Here is a 16,081-nt window from a genome sequence, read left to right on the forward strand (position 1 = left end):
GTGCTCTAGATAACCTAGAAAATATAGAAAGGAAATAAAAAAAGGAAAACAAGTTTGGAGTTGGCAGAAAATTTGTTGGTCACACCAAGGCATCCTCATAGCCCGCAGCCAGTAGACTAATCTCTTCGAGGAGATCACATTAAGGGACATAAAATTTAAAAAATATCCAATCAACAAGTTTCCAGCATACCGTTTATCTAGATGAGCTTGTGGATCTTCAATTAACATTAGATGAAGGTCTGGGAACCAAAATTTTCTCGCATAAGAGGAAAAAGATGACAATGAAAAACTACTGCATCTCGTATTATCCCTCTGTATTTCTGTACATAATAATGAAATTATTACAATCTGCTATACATTTCTTCACTAGTATTTTCTTTTTACCTAACTCTTGTTATCTTCTGCCTTCTACTTTGTCTATGTGGGTAATCTTCATATTGCCAATGTCCCTTCAGAGACTTGAGCCTCATCTAATGAATCTGGGGATTGGGATTTGGGTTTGCTCATTATTCTATTATATCCATAACCAAGAGAACTTCCACTTGCTTCACACAACTGCAGCAATACAATAACAAACATTCTTTCAGACATCAACAGTTAGAAATGTAGTATAAAATCGTTCATGTATATTCTCATCCTACAGCTTAAGCTTTTCACATAGTTTGTGACATGGTATGAAAGTCTCTCACTAACTGGTTTAGAGTTCAATTCAAGCCCAAAAGGCTCTTTCCTGAGGAGGTGCGTTAGAAATACAACATAAAATCATCCATGTGAAGACATCAATTACTAATGACTGATACGAGCAGTGCATGATTTTGCATTAGTTTAAAAGGAACGCGTACCTCAGTGAGCTCAGCTAGATGGCGGCATCTAAATTCATTTATAGTTGCTGCAATCTCTGATGTGGGGAGTTTAGCCTGAAGAAAGAAACGCTTAGTAGAAAACTAAAGATCATCCAACTTCATGTTATAGCATTGCATGATAATTTCATACGCTAGATAAAAATACAATAAGAAAACATTTTCTTTGTATGTTTTGATTCTAAGACCTAAAGTTAAACAACATCTGGCATTTTCATAATCTTTTTTCATCTATTCAATTTAATGAACAGGACAGCTAGTACTGTCAACAAGATATGAAGCTAATCTAAATATACTGTAACGAACAAAAATATGCTCAAAAAACAACTAATAGAAGTTGACCAATGGACAAGTAGATTTAAACAATAGTTCAGCTAATGTGACCAAGACCCCATCAAAACAAGAAATGACCATAATCATTTATATCTTTATTGTGTCTGTCATAACCCATAGTCAAATATGAGTCTCTCAAATCTCAATATTGATATTGTAAGATACACTGAGGACATAAAAATATCTTCCACTACTACTTCTATTCCAATAAAAAATAGGATACTAAATGAAAATTGATTTACCTGAGCAAGCACGGCAGCTGCTAGTTGAAGACTGGGTTCCAATGTCTCTGGGACAACCTGCAAGAGATAGAAAATTCTAGAATAGGCATTCCACTAAAAACAAGACTCTTCTCCCACTATTTTGGAATTCACCATAAGATAATTAAAATGGAATACTAGAATAGATATGAGAATATTACAGCAGTAGCTCCAGCCTTTTCTAAATTCAATCCATGATCAACGTCATGGGCACGAACAAAAGTCTTCACATTAGGGAAGTACTTGCTAAGAGCCCAAACTGTTCTATAATTTGCTCCCGGCGTATCTAGAGTTATTGCTGCAGCACATGCCCTTTCAGCCCCAATCTTGTGTAGTACCTAGTCATGCATAAAAAGAATGTCAGGAAAGAACATGCATGTGATTTATGAACTGAAATAATGTGCACTACCTCTCGACTACCGGCATCTCCAAAGTACACAGGGAGATCCAGGGCTCGCCCAACTGCCACTCTATCACTGAAGGCATTAGCAAATATGGAAATTAGGTTAGTTCAACTTCCTATCTTAAATTGCACACATAAAATATAACACATCTTTGGGGAAAATTGTAGGAAAGAATCTCAATAAACATTCTGTTAAGAGCATAATAACATGCAATAAATTACATTAGGGTAATCTAGGCTTTTGGGTATCCTATAATTATCTAAATATAGATCACAGTTTTTTCATGGTCTGTCAATTTATTATCATAACACATTCCAACATTACCAGAATCATTGAAATAGGTGCTCCATTCAACTATAAAAAGCTACACACATAAACCCAACTAGTTTTCACTTGTACATAGTGAAAGAGTATTGTAATTGTTTTGTTCTAGTTTCCCCTTGGGAGGCAGAATTCAGAAATAAGCTTGTAATTTTGTTTTCTTTTTCCATAGAGATATGATTAACTAAGCTTAAAAACTTCATAACAGACATCAAATCATTCATTTAACCACAAGAAACAATTGCAAGAAAAAGATAATAGTTTCAATTAGCAATGTTATGTTACCCTCTCACATCCAGTGCAACGAATGGAATAAGTCGCTCGGAAAGAAGTTGTGCAATGATCTGAAACAACACAAAGGTAAACTGTTATACTTATTAATCTCATTAATCAAACCAAAAAAGAGGGAGTTTACCTGGCCAACTCGTCCAAATCCACAAATAATGATATGATCTTGCAGATCATCGGTCTGTGAAAGGTGTCATCCAAAAAGAAGTCAACTGTTAAATTCTCATGTCAACTCCAAATTAAAAAAAAAAGTAAGCTCATACGGTTAACTGCATCCACTGTCTACCACTGCTGTAGTAAGCACTACAGACAATCTCCTAAACCTAACTATATACTTATTAGCTAGAATCCTGAAACTAAACTACATACAACAAACTAACTACAGTAAAAGGGATCTGAAAAAAGCATGTTAATAATGCGATTAAACGAACACAAGCCAAAACATTTCAAATGCAAGAAATACGAGTTTTTGATATTTCCAAGACATGAAGATTGAAGAATATCAAGGTTTCCCTTCAAAACAATAGATATTTTTATCATTTCTCTGACTATGAGTTCTATTTGAAAACACTATCAGTATCAGTAAATAGTTTAAACAAGGATGCTGGCATAGATTCTGCTTCTGTCCCTTAATACATTTCAGATGCCTAAACCAATGAACGCTGGAGGCAGACTATGCAGCTGCATTGTGCCCACTGCACAGGACTTCTCATCCCCATGAAACATAGGATACAATCTACTTAGCAGTAAGAAAGATGGTGTTCAGTTCACCAGCAGAGAGCCCCCATCATGGATACTGGTAAAGCTAAAAATTGACCATTTGCAATTAACAAAATTACTGGTCAGCAACTCATGCAAGAGAATTTACCTCACTTTCTACAGGTAATAAACTTCTAACATCATGCTGCTCAAAACGGGAAGCAATCAGCTGGCCTCCTGCAGCTAGCCATGGTGTGATGGCCATTGAAATGCCCACGACAAGAAACAGCAAAGATGACAGCTGACTAGACATTATGCCCTGTGGAAGTGCCAATTAGTGAAAATAGTTTTTTTTTTTTTTTTTGCAGATTATCAAAGAAAACCAAAATTCTTAGCAGACACTAATGCACCAATATATTTCAGATTATTCAACTTACAAGGATGACCAATCATCAAAAGCTAAAGGTGAGATAAGTATCAAAATATAAAAAAAATTAAAAAGAATGATAAGTTCATATAAATAAGAATCATGCTAGCAAAGAGACCCACAATCTCTGGATATCGACTACTGAAATTCCCATAAATGTTGGCATGAGCCGAACACCCAAAAAATAGATGCATAGTTCTGCCCAAAATTGATAGAATGTTCATCTGATTTCAGTAAATCCTGGAGCTCCTCTCCATCCTTATACTGCCAAGTAAAAGAAATACAACACACCTCGATAGATAGAATCATATACTCTCCAGAAAATTCAAAGGCCATAAGCGGAAATCATTGAGGCAACATATACATAGTGCATTCAAGTTTCCCTCTTAAAACAACAATGTTTACTTTAAATTCTAAGCCACTGGGAAATGCAAGAATAGGTGACACAATGAGTAAACACTAACACCACCATTCAAAAAACAGCAAGACACACAAACTTAAATCATCATTGTCTGGCAAGCCCCTATTATTTATCCATTTATTAAACTAACTAGACTACAGCAAAATGACTTGTTTAACATGAATATAGAGCCTATCCAGAGTACCATATAAAGAACAGTATTCAAGGACCAAAACCTGATTAACAGCTTCACCGAAAGCCACAAAAGCAAATTCTCCACCAGGAGCAAGAAGAAGACCAGCTCTTATGGCAGAAATGAGGGAAATCCCAAAGATTTTACCCATCAAACAAACCAAGAGAGTCTTGCCAAATATCAAGAGTCCCAATGTCCCAGTGACGACTGGGAAGTTTGAAACAAGAAGTTTTGGATCAATAGACATTCCAACCTGAAATAATCACAAAATATAATTGGTACTTAATACACAGATCAAAGATGGCTTGATTATTATAACATTGGAAATAACATTTGTAAGAATAGAAGCCTATGACAACTTTGCAGTTAAGCAATCAAGATTTTCTGATCGATGCAGCATAATGATTACATTTAGATTCAAGATCAGAAAAAGTTCAGAAGGTGTTTCTTTTATACCCTTTTTTTTCTAGACAGTTTAAATGCTGTATAATAGAAGTATGCAACCACAATGCTGTAGTTTTGCAGGACTTTGGAACCACTATTCTGCTCATATCAATCGCGATAGTCCACCACTTTTGAAAGTGAGAAACAATTGTAACCTCAGTTTTAAACGAAAAGAGGTCATGTGAACAAATAAAATAAAAACAATTAATAAATTTGTGAAATTCGATATTCAGCACCTACCGTCATAAAGAACAGCCCCAAAAGAAGACCACGATATGGAGCAATATCAGATTCAACTTGCAAGGAAAATTCAGTTTCTGCCAGTAGTAAACCAGCCAAAAATGCTCCCAATGCCATGGAAAGTCCTGCCTATTTAAGCAAAGGAAAAAAAAAAGGTTAAGATCTAGTAGGGAATTTTTCCAAATGAGCTATTTACTTCTAATGCTTAATAACTAGTGCATAACATAAATGATTTGGATTCTATATGCAGCAATAACTTGAAATTGATATAAGAATAATTGAACTAATAACATGACATAGAAGTACTAGTGGCACAATGGTTGAATGTGACCTTCTAAATCTAAGCTACACAGTACACACCCAGGTTCAATTACTCCTTCTATGTGAAGCAATCAAATAAATTTAAATAAGAGCAATCTATCTGAGAACATTACACAAGAAACACTAGTGACACTGGTTGAATGTTGCCCTCTTGTACTACACATCTGTGTTTGTTTCCTATGTCCCAGATTGTTGCATTTTCTGGCATTAACGTTGTACTAGTTCAACCTCTCTAACTGTATCCAGTTACGCTGTCATTAGCAAGTTCCCCAGTTAAGAGACCAGTTCTCTAGTTCCAATTATAGAGACTTGAACAGACAAGCTAACAGAACAGTTCACAATTAAACTGATCCAACTGGTTGGTTCAGTTTTCAGAACAATACTAAGACAAAACAATCTAACCTTGGTAGGTCTTTTCATTTTCTAATTTATTCTAATTAATCTTATTGAAATATAGGAGTGTTTCTATAGTAAACAAAAACCCTAGAAGAAACTCTTCAACATGTCAAAAACCCAAAGAAAGGATGCAAGGAAAAGCAACTGGACAATCACATACCCTGGCTGTAAGAAGACTAGTCCCAAGAATAACAAGGAGCGTATTGGCTGAAAATATTTCTGCATTTTGATTTTCTGCAACTTGCTTGTATATTGGTCGGAGGAGCTGCAAAGAAGAACAGGAAACTTAGTTTAAAGCATAATCTGCAATTTAAGTACCTCCACCCAACCCAATGCCTTCCTAATGAACCCCGAAAGGATATCACTTTCCCTTTGATAAAATGGATTTTACATGATTATATGTTTATAGCATCAGGATCTTGACGCAATCAATATTATGGAACTTAATTTTTTTATTTCTTTCATTCTTCACCCCTTAAAGATATTGAATACAATGAAGTATTTTTCTTTCCATTGAATTTTGAAAATGAACATTAAAGTAAAGTATCCTTCATAAACAGGCAAAAGATCCGAAGCATTTAAGAAATACAGTTACTCCTGTCGTGGAACAAGCTATTATTGTAAAAACTGGTGAATACAACCAACTAAAAATTGAATAGAAAAACATAAAAAGTAATCTAGAAGATATATTCTACACATTATATAGACACATATATATATATATATATAGAATATATATTAACAACTAAATATAGAAGAATTCAAATAAAAATGGATAATAATTGAAATATAAAGAATTTTACTATTGAGCTCAACTGGTTGGTAAAATCCATCCATCATGATCAGTCAAATATCTGAGCGTGCTTCAAAGAGATCATATGTATCAATTAAAACCATAGAATTGATGGCCTAGGGTTATGCTCCATATAAATGCATATTATTTGTAAAGCATATAAATCAGCTACCAGATTAGAGCTACAAAGTAGTACATCGAAATTATCCTGATGAGAGATCTCACATCTCAGTCTGAATACCACTTACCAATCGTCCACCTGCAATTATGGCAGTGATAGCAACTGCTGCCTTTACACCAGCCATTCCAAGAGCTTCAGCAATGGCTTGAAAGCCAACCTGAAAACAGGAGATTGGTATCTCCATGAGGAGAAACACCAGAGTATACATGTGGAAAAAATAATGATGACAGTGCAGCAGCAAGGTCATGTCAACAACTACCAATCTCGCTCTTGCATGAACCAACTTTAATTAGAAAGATAGATTGGTATCTCGACCCTTTCAATAAATATATTATAAAATAAAAACATTATTCAATTAATTATAGAAAGATTGATCTGTGTCTCTGATAGAAACCAGCCAGGAAGAAGAGGAATTATTACTGATTATGAACCCTAATTCCCCAATTAGGGAACTAGAGAAGGTACAAGGACACTGAGTGTTCGAGAGACTCAGTAACTTTCACAATTCTTTCTGCATGTCAAACTACATCATTAAGTGTTCTGTGTCATAAGCTGTATATCTTCACCGGAGTCCATGCAGCTTAATCATATTTAAACAGCTAAACCTCATGACTACAATGCCTATCATAAAGTATGGTATTTTATGACAAGGAGTGCTTAGAAAAATTTACCCCTCCTTTGGAAGAATTAGGTGAAATAAGAGGTATGAGTATTAGCAAGACCACAACAGCCAAATCCTGAACAGAAACAAAAAAGAATAAAAAGTCAACTTGGTTCAAAATATTGTAACACCAATCAAAACAGACTTGTTAATAATAAACAACCAGCGTTAGAAATGGAAAATTCACATAACAATAGACCAGATAGAGCAACAAAGTAGAGGATTCTTGCAGAGGATCTACATAGAATAACATACTAAATGAAGTTCTCAGGGGGAATATAAGTTGATGTGTACAACTAGTCAACCATCTTGTTCAACATTCAAAGTTTCAAATTTAATGAATCCTTGCTCATTGGAAAGATACTTGTTAGCATGTTTCATGAACCAACTAGCAAAACATTGTACTAGCATATCTTCAGTTCAGTATGCATGTAAAATGCTGGACTTTGCCGACTGTAAAGTGCAAAGATATTATTATGCTCACTCAATAACATACCTTGCAACTAAGGAAACCGTGTTTAACTTACTCAAACGTTACAGGAAAACAGTATGATATGGAAGCAAGATACAGATGCCACTCATAAAAAAGTTAAGCCACCAATATGTCACAAGAAATACATTCTCTCTAAAATCTAGCATGTTATTTGATATGAAAATCCTTCAGTATCTAGATGGATGGGAAAGGTATGAAGTAACCTGAAAAAGTAAAACAGAAAATGTAGCTCGTCCATGCCGTGATGTGCTCTCACCTCGCTCCTGCAACACCTGGGAAACAAGTTCATTGAAAATATTAGACTCCCAGAAATAAAAGAAAAAATATGGACAGAACAAACTGTCATTTTCCATCTGATGACAAGATAACCTGGACTGTATATATGTACTCAAACAAGAACTTCTCAACAAGGAGCATTTGATACAACTACAAATATTAAGCAAGTGGTAAAATGCATTGATAAATTTATTAACAGATGCAAACTACAACAAATATTTTAGCAATTATTTGCCCAAAATAAAGTTTTTCAGTTGATTCTCTTCAAGAAAGGTTGATATTGTTTGTGGAATAAATAGAAATGAAACGTTCTATTTCACTCATATTAAAAATGCTTATACTAACTCTCCTTCCAACAGAGGTTTGATCGTCTTCATTTTTCTAAGAACCTCTCCTGTCATTTCCGTATTTATTTTTCCTCCACTACTCTTGATTACGAATATTTTTATATTTATATTTGTCTCTAAAAAAGAAAAATATTAGTTCATTAATTGGTTCTGGTTATAAATTTTTATTCCTTCAATTACTTTATGTCCTGAGTTATGTTAGGTTTTAAATACTTGTGTAATCACATGCTTCTCCTTTTTGTTAAGTTTCTGTGATTCACCCCATTTCTACCCTTCAGGTTCGCAAGCCGCAATGTAGTATGTTCTTAGGGTGTGCCCAGGGCAGGCCTCCATTGCTAGATGTGGTTAACGTTATGTTTGAGAACAATCTAATGCAACTATAAGGGATAATGTTCGTTTCCCACTTTTTTTATATATGAACAATCAGAGTGATTATATGTTCTATTTTATCACTGCCTTTTCAGGTCGTATGACTGATTTGTATAGAAAGAGGATATTTATTTTAGTTGATGGGGTGTGTGTGTGTGTGAACTAGGCCTTACTCTCTAGCTCAAGAGGTAAGGATTACCCAAGTCTTTATTAGTATTAAGAACTACTTTGGTCACATCTCTATTCTCTAGTCCATGTGATATCTTAATAGTATGTGCGTAAGTACGAACGTATGCATATTGTTGAACATGTTAAATTGAAATGTGGTCCGCTTAACTTTTAGTAGAGATTTTATCGGATTTTCACTAACCTAATATCTTAAGTTGTAACATGTTATTAGTATAATTCAACTTTTAGGCTCACAAAACTAAATAAGGGTGAAATTAGTATTAGCCCGCACACTGGGCACCACTCAAGACAGTCATAAAAAAGAAAAGCTTAAAGCTGAGTTGTTAAATTGATTAGTGTGAGAACGTATACCACATGATCAGCAATTAAACCCCTTAAACGGTTTTTACTTTTTAAAATAATATTAACAGCAATCGGGTTATTTACCTGAAGAACAACAGCAGTAGATGATAACGCCAGGCCATTCCCAATGACAATAGCAGCAGGGCCAGGTGTGCCGCAAATATAATGAGCCACCAAGCCAACAGCTACAGCAGTGGCTAAAACCTGCATTTGTTCATACATGCTAAAAATTATCAGCTTATACATTACTACAGTATAACAAAAATAGCTAGAGGTGAACAATAATAACAAGGATGGAAGACAGATTTCCCCAATTACCTGTGCGGAGCCTAATCCAAAAACATATTTCTTCATCGAACTTAGTCTTTCAACAGAGAGCTAAAATAACAAAGCAGTTCAGAGCTTCAGTTTCACTCTTTTGATTGTGGTGATGAACAAGTTAAGGTAGAACAATAACTTATAAGGAACCACACCTCCAGGCCGATATTGAATAGAAGGAAAACAACTCCAAATTCAGCTATTGCTTTTGTTGCATGAACGTGACGAATGATGGAGAGACCATAAGGCCCAATCAAGATACCAGCAGCCAAGTATCCAAGAACAGGACTACCTGGACATTGTGGCAAGAAAGAGGACAAGCATCAGCAGAACATGAGAAATTGTGAAGGTAAGACAAACAACCAATTTATCGTGCATACCTTCGAGAGAAATTTAACATATCCAGATAATGGTTAGATGCTTCTAGCAAAAGCACAATATTTCTATTTAAATAACAAAATTTGCCTTAAAAGTAACAGTTTGATATTGTCGTAAACTGTTATTTTAATATTAGACAGCTTAATCCATGAATCAAATTTTCATTTAAGGAATAGGGAGTTTGGTGCCTACTCACATTACCTCTAGAGTCCTAGACAAGCAAAATAGTGATACTTTGACAGACAATATTTGATTCAACACAGAGCTAACTGAGTTACCTCCAGGGAGTTTTTGAAAAATTGGGACAAATATAACACTTGCGAGTAGTAACCAAAGCATGTCAAAGAGGGAGGCTTCTTCCTCATTCACCTGGAATATATATATATATATATATGTATATATATATATTGCAAACAGTCAGCTAAAATTTATAAGAATTGAGCGCAAGACTAAAGAGCAAGAACAAAGACAAGCAAACCTCTTGATGAGGTAATGACGCAATGAGTTTCTTAATTTTCTTGGGGAGTTTCTGAAGTTGTCTAACCAGAGGCTTTGCACTAGAGGAAACTTCTTCAGCACTGGTCATAATAACATCTGCCTGTTGAAGCAGCAGACCATTCCTCTCTGCCTTATTGGCATAGAAGGCAACCCTGGAATAAAAATCTACTATTTTTTAAATACTGGGTAAAATCTTTATATTACACCTTTGCATGTAAAACAACATGGCGAAAAGGCAAAATATAGTCTCCTTTAAAACATATTGCACAACTCAAATAAAGGTGGCCCATATCAAGGCATAGATCCCATTCTAATTTCCAAATGATAGCAATTTATCTTCAAAATCAGTTTCCAAACAAGCCAGTGAATATTGTGCCTTGACATTCTCAATCATATTGCATTGCATAGGAAGCTCAAAAATGCCATCATAATATTTCTTAAAAACTACTCGTATACCATGCATATTATATGCCGATTGCCAAATAAATGATGTATATATTCTTTCAGACAAGACCCTTTTAGAAAGATTTAAATAAAAATGACAGCAATAAAGGAATAAGATATGGCATGATCTTACACACCCTGCTCCCATTAACAATAACCCAAGAACCAGCTTGGGCAACTGCTTCTTTGCCAATAACACAAGGGCCTCGAAAACTGATGTTGGTGTGAACTCGGCCCCATCTTCAGTAGAAGAGAAGAACGATGCAGAAAAGAATCGAGAAGACTTCTTCAATAATGCCTTGGGGGCAAAGGGTGAACTGTCTCTAGTCAAATCTTTTTGTGTTTCCTGTTTTTTTGTTTGAACACCATTCTCATTATCACTTAAATTATCAGACTGTGTTATATCTTCCAAATGGCTGGTTTTTTCAGACAGTGTTTCAGGTGATAACTTGGGAAGAAGAGATTCATCATCAGTTGCCAAATCTCCGTTTCTTTCAACAGTGGCATCACTAGAAAAACCTTGATCCACTTTCTCATCCTCTGAAACAGACTCGACATCCTGAACTTGTATAGATTCTGTGGTATCAGCATTCAAATTAGAGACAGACTTATCAGCTCGCTCTAAGGCAATCTCTGCATCATTTACACGTTGTGTAGCCTCAAGTTCAAAGGCAACAGCTTGCTCTGCTAAAAGCATTATGTTTGTAACATCCTCCTCGGCTTTTACTGCATTCAGCTGTGCCTTTTCAGCAATTTCTTGCAATTTGCTCACTTCCGTCTGCAGCTCCTCCTTCCTACTTTGCAAACGTCGCAACTCTGCCTCACAATTGGCTAAATGTGTCTGGCATTGCTTGATATCTTCTTGAGCATTGAAAAGTGATTTCCCCTTCTCCGCCATGTCCTTGTCCCCAGTACCCTCATCAGAACCTTTTTCTGAATCCGGCACTTCTTTTGCGACCTCCAAAGAATCTAAGGCTACTTGAAGCCTGGCCTCGGCTACAGAAAGAGCCATTGTTGCATTTTGGACAGCTTCTTTAGCTGTATGTTCTTCATTTGCAATTTCTTGAATGGTGTCTAGAGTGGAATTAACCTCGCTCCAAGAACGAGCTGCTTCATCATGTAAAAATATAGCAGTCTCTGATATCTTTTTAACCTTCTCTTCAAACATGGTACTATTTATTTGAGCAACTTCTAGCTCCTTCAATGCTCTTTGCAATAGCTCTTTCAGTTCATCCACACTTAGTTCCTCTACTCCTATTTCAAACTCTCCACCTTCGCTCCCAGCTTGCCCTTCCTCTTCCAAAGTTGCTTCAAGTTCAGCACTAGAAACGGGTCCCGGTCCTAAACCCTCACCAGAACCTTCCACATGATCAACATTGCGGCCGTTGCCATCAACATAAGCTAAAGAATCACTGCCCTGGCACTTAGACCAAATCACTCTCGACCCCGTAAAAAGACTATTATTCTTACAAGATAAACCTCTCTTCACATTCAAACCTTCACCACCAGAAACACAAGCAGAAACACCACTAACTTTATTCATCCTACTAAAATGCAATCTCGAACCACTTCTCCAGTTGCCGAGAAATGCACAACCAAAACCCCTCCCTCTCGAATCGAAACGGCCAGCTGATATGTGTCTCCCAACACCTCCTTGTATCATTCTTGACTGCGGCAAGCTACAAGTCATATCCATATCGAAATCGCTACGCCGTCCACAGCTCAACAGTCACAAAGCTAACACTTCACAAGTAGTAGCAATCAGCAATTCATCAAAACCCTGAAGAAAAAAATTAATTAATAAACAAAAAAAATTGGAAAATTCCAATTACACATTTCACGAGCGATAATCAGCTATTCATAAAAAACCTGAGTGAAAAAATTCAAAAGATGAAATCGAAAACTGTTGAATCCAACACAGACAGCGAGATTGATAGGAACGATGCAAAAGTCACGACGTACCTATGCATCGAAGAGCTCGATAGCTTGCAGTGTGACGAGGGTTGATCATGAAATGGAGAGAAATGGCGGAAGAGACGAACGATTCAGCGAAGTTGAGAGCTCAGAGAAGTGAGACAGCGAAATTTAGGACATTGTTTTTGTTTTTTGTTTTTGTTTTTGTTTTTGTTTTTGTTTTTTTGGCACCAACTACTACTTGCTTCGTGTTCGCTGTTTGGGGAGAGGGAAGATGAAGCCAGAAGAGAAAGTGTGCAATAAAGCGATATTCCCTAAAACGGCCATTTTATACAATATTTTATTCAATATAGTAATTAATACTACATCACAAACTTTAAGTTAGTCTTAATTAAAAAGACCAGGTTTTTTAGTGGATAAAAATTTGTGTCAATTGGCTTTGATTACAATCACAGATGAAGTATGCTTCCAGGATTATAGATTATTTATAAATTGTTCACCAACACAACTCTTACATCAGCAATAAGAATTGAACACGCAATTTTTTAAGGGAAAATGATTCGACTGAATCGTAAAAAAAAACTAAATATACATTAAATTTAGTATTAAGAAAAGGAAATAATGTGTTGTTTTTGTCCTCGAATGATAATTTAAGTGATAAAAGTTGTGGAATATATGTGTTGGAGGTAAAGGTGCGGGAATCAAATTCTTGAAAGAGAAAACAAAATAATGTGTTGTTTTTTGGGGTGGATGCCCTTTATATTTTGGACACTAACATAAAAACGGCCATTTGAGTATACGAGAGGATATTCTTCGTGTAATTTTGTCCTATATGACCTCTGCGTGTTTCTCCCCCTCCTTCAAGGAGAACAACCAACAACCGTCCACTAAAATGAATGAGTTATGCGTGTGGGTTATTAGTATATAATGTCTGTCCATTGTTGATGTTGGACTAATTTGGATTTTCTAGCAAATACACTTGACTTGGCCTACTCTCATGTAAGTTAGGCCATATATCCTCATATTAATGTATTTTGACTATTTTCATATGAAGTACCGTATATTCATCTATCTATAATGATTTAAGATTTAACAAAAAAAAATGAAAGTGAAAGATACAAGAATTGGGTGGAGGTAAAAAAAAGCTTGAATTTATGCAAATTTTTTTATTTTAGACTTTCGAACATTGAATAATAAAATCTTACTGCTCTCCCCCAGACCCAATATTTTGGTCAGCAAGATGTTCTCCAATTAGAAATCAAGGTGATCGGCTGTATAAACTAGTAGTGCATAGGCGAAGATCACAGTGGATGAATTATTTGGAAAAATTTTCGACATGAGAACTATAACATCCTGATCCGAATCATCTGATGACTGACCTTATAGTAACAATACAAGTCTTTTCAGCGTGCTTTGTTTTCACTTGGACGCTTCTTGTGATAACTTTTCAGAAGGTCACTCATCTCAATATTGCTCTAAGGAAATCCTCATTAACCTTGGAGTTTTTATGAGCTGGGTTTCTGAAATGAAGATGCATCTTGTTGTCATGGGTAGTATCATTCAAATCTTTTGTGTTCTCCTCTGCTGTATAGTCTCATACCTATACACCATCGAGATACCTCTTGTTCGGGTGCGAGATCGGTTCATTTATGTGTCTCTTCGTCTAGAAGCCTTACCAAGAGCAGTTCCTTGTCTGTGCCTCATGAGCTCGAAGACAAATTCATAGAAAAATAAGGGATTATTGAAATTAGAGACATGCAATGTAAGATCAGGCAGGGACTTCCATCGGTCCTGCCACTGTTTTAACAAGATGCAAGTCTTGACAGCATCTTGTATCATCATGAATGACATTATATGAAGCAGAATTGCATTGAGAAAGTCACTCAGCCTGCCTCGCTTCCCCTCCAGCCTCTCACTCCTCCTAACCGGTGTCATTTTCGCTCAATTATCTACAAGTAAGAGAAATGGTACACACTCAGATGACATATGCAAGTCATAAGCTCACTAAATTTCAATTCTATAAATTATAAAACTTAAAAATGATAGAAGGGTCAAGGGTCATAAAATTTTCAATGCAAGTTCAGCTTCCTTGTAAATTTGGGTGAAAAATCTAAGTGGGTATTTACATGCCCAATTATTTATGAAACAACTACTAAGGAGGATTAATAAGTTTCTCCAATGGAACATCAAAATGAAGGAAAAGAAACTAGAAAAAAGAGTGGAAATACCTTGTTTCAATCAGTATTGCCAATTCAAGACTCATGATGAATGTTTCATTAGCATGGAATTGGCCCTTTAAAGTAGTAGAGTGGAGCTGGATTGCAGGGGTGCTGCTTTCAAAGTTCGGATTTCTCGGGTCACTTCTTTGTTAGGAAGTGAACATGATGTCAGTTGAAGCTTGCATGGTGAGACAATGCAATTAACCTTGACTTTGAATGTCAAAAGCAGTTTGCTTAGCTTCGCCGAATATAGTGTTTCCGAAGATATTTGTGAACGTTTTATTTTTCAAACGACATTGAAGACAAGATTTGAATCCTCTCATGTGACATGACAATGTCAAGTGGAACATTATGTCTATCTCTCTTTTCATAAATTTTTAAAGGGTCTCACATATTTAATATATATGAAGAGAGAGATAAACACAACTTCATTCGGGTTTCCAAATAATCTGACATAACAACTTAAGCTTGGTTCTAACAACTTGACCATAGTTTTAACAGCTTAACTAGAGTGGTTTAGCTAGCTGGTTAGACTAATGGGAACTTAGTCTTCCGTTTGTCTGGTTTGAAGCTTGGTCGTCTCGTATGGATTGCATTGGGCCTACCTAAAGGTTTTAGGCCGGTTGGCCGGATCTCAGTTCAGAACACTAGCAATATATAAAAAACAACTTTCTCAATGGATTAGAATCATTCCAAGTGACATGACTGTTATGTCAAGAGAAAAATTGTATCTATTTCTCTCTTCATAAATATTGAAAGAGTCACTTATTTATCATATACGAAGAGAAGTAGACACAAATTTCAACTTGAGAAAACTTGAGAGAATTTACAGAGAATCATGATTTCTTGCTCAATAGTTTCACTTTTTTGGCTCTTCTTGCTCAATAGTTTCACTTTTTTGGCTCTTAACTCATGATGTTGATGCTTCATGAAATAGAAGACTTCAATATTGAAAATCCTATCTAGTTGTTTACATTCTTTTAAATTTTATTTTAGGTTCAATTTCTTCACATTTTTCATAATTTATTTGAGAGATTTGAGCACTAACTCATTTTAATATGAAAGACTTGCTA

The 16,081-nt window shown here is 35.6% G+C and overlaps 1 protein-coding gene across 1 annotated transcript; it reads right to left on the bottom strand.

Moving 5' to 3' along the window:
* Positions 1-202: 202 nt before the first annotated feature.
* Positions 203-13,086, bottom strand: LOC130728233 (K(+) efflux antiporter 2, chloroplastic-like). The gene is made up of 21 exons (XM_057579618.1): positions 12,838-13,086; positions 11,013-12,655; positions 10,412-10,583; positions 10,212-10,302; positions 9,711-9,847; positions 9,556-9,615; positions 9,322-9,441; positions 7,918-7,986; positions 7,232-7,297; positions 6,628-6,717; positions 5,747-5,851; positions 4,870-4,998; positions 4,229-4,438; positions 3,335-3,484; positions 2,594-2,647; positions 2,464-2,522; positions 1,863-1,929; positions 1,615-1,791; positions 1,436-1,492; positions 843-917; positions 203-555 (listed from the first exon to the last, which is right to left on the bottom strand). The coding sequence occupies exons 2-21, from the start codon at positions 12,569-12,571 to the stop codon at positions 433-435; spliced, it is 3,570 nt and encodes a 1,189-aa protein (XP_057435601.1). The 5' UTR covers positions 12,572-12,655; positions 12,838-13,086; the 3' UTR covers positions 203-432.
* Positions 13,087-16,081: the final 2,995 nt, after the last annotated feature.

The sequence above is a fragment of the Lotus japonicus genome, chromosome 1 (genome assembly GCF_012489685.1).
Source record: "Lotus japonicus ecotype B-129 chromosome 1, LjGifu_v1.2".
Taxonomy (NCBI): domain Eukaryota; kingdom Viridiplantae; phylum Streptophyta; class Magnoliopsida; order Fabales; family Fabaceae; genus Lotus; species Lotus japonicus.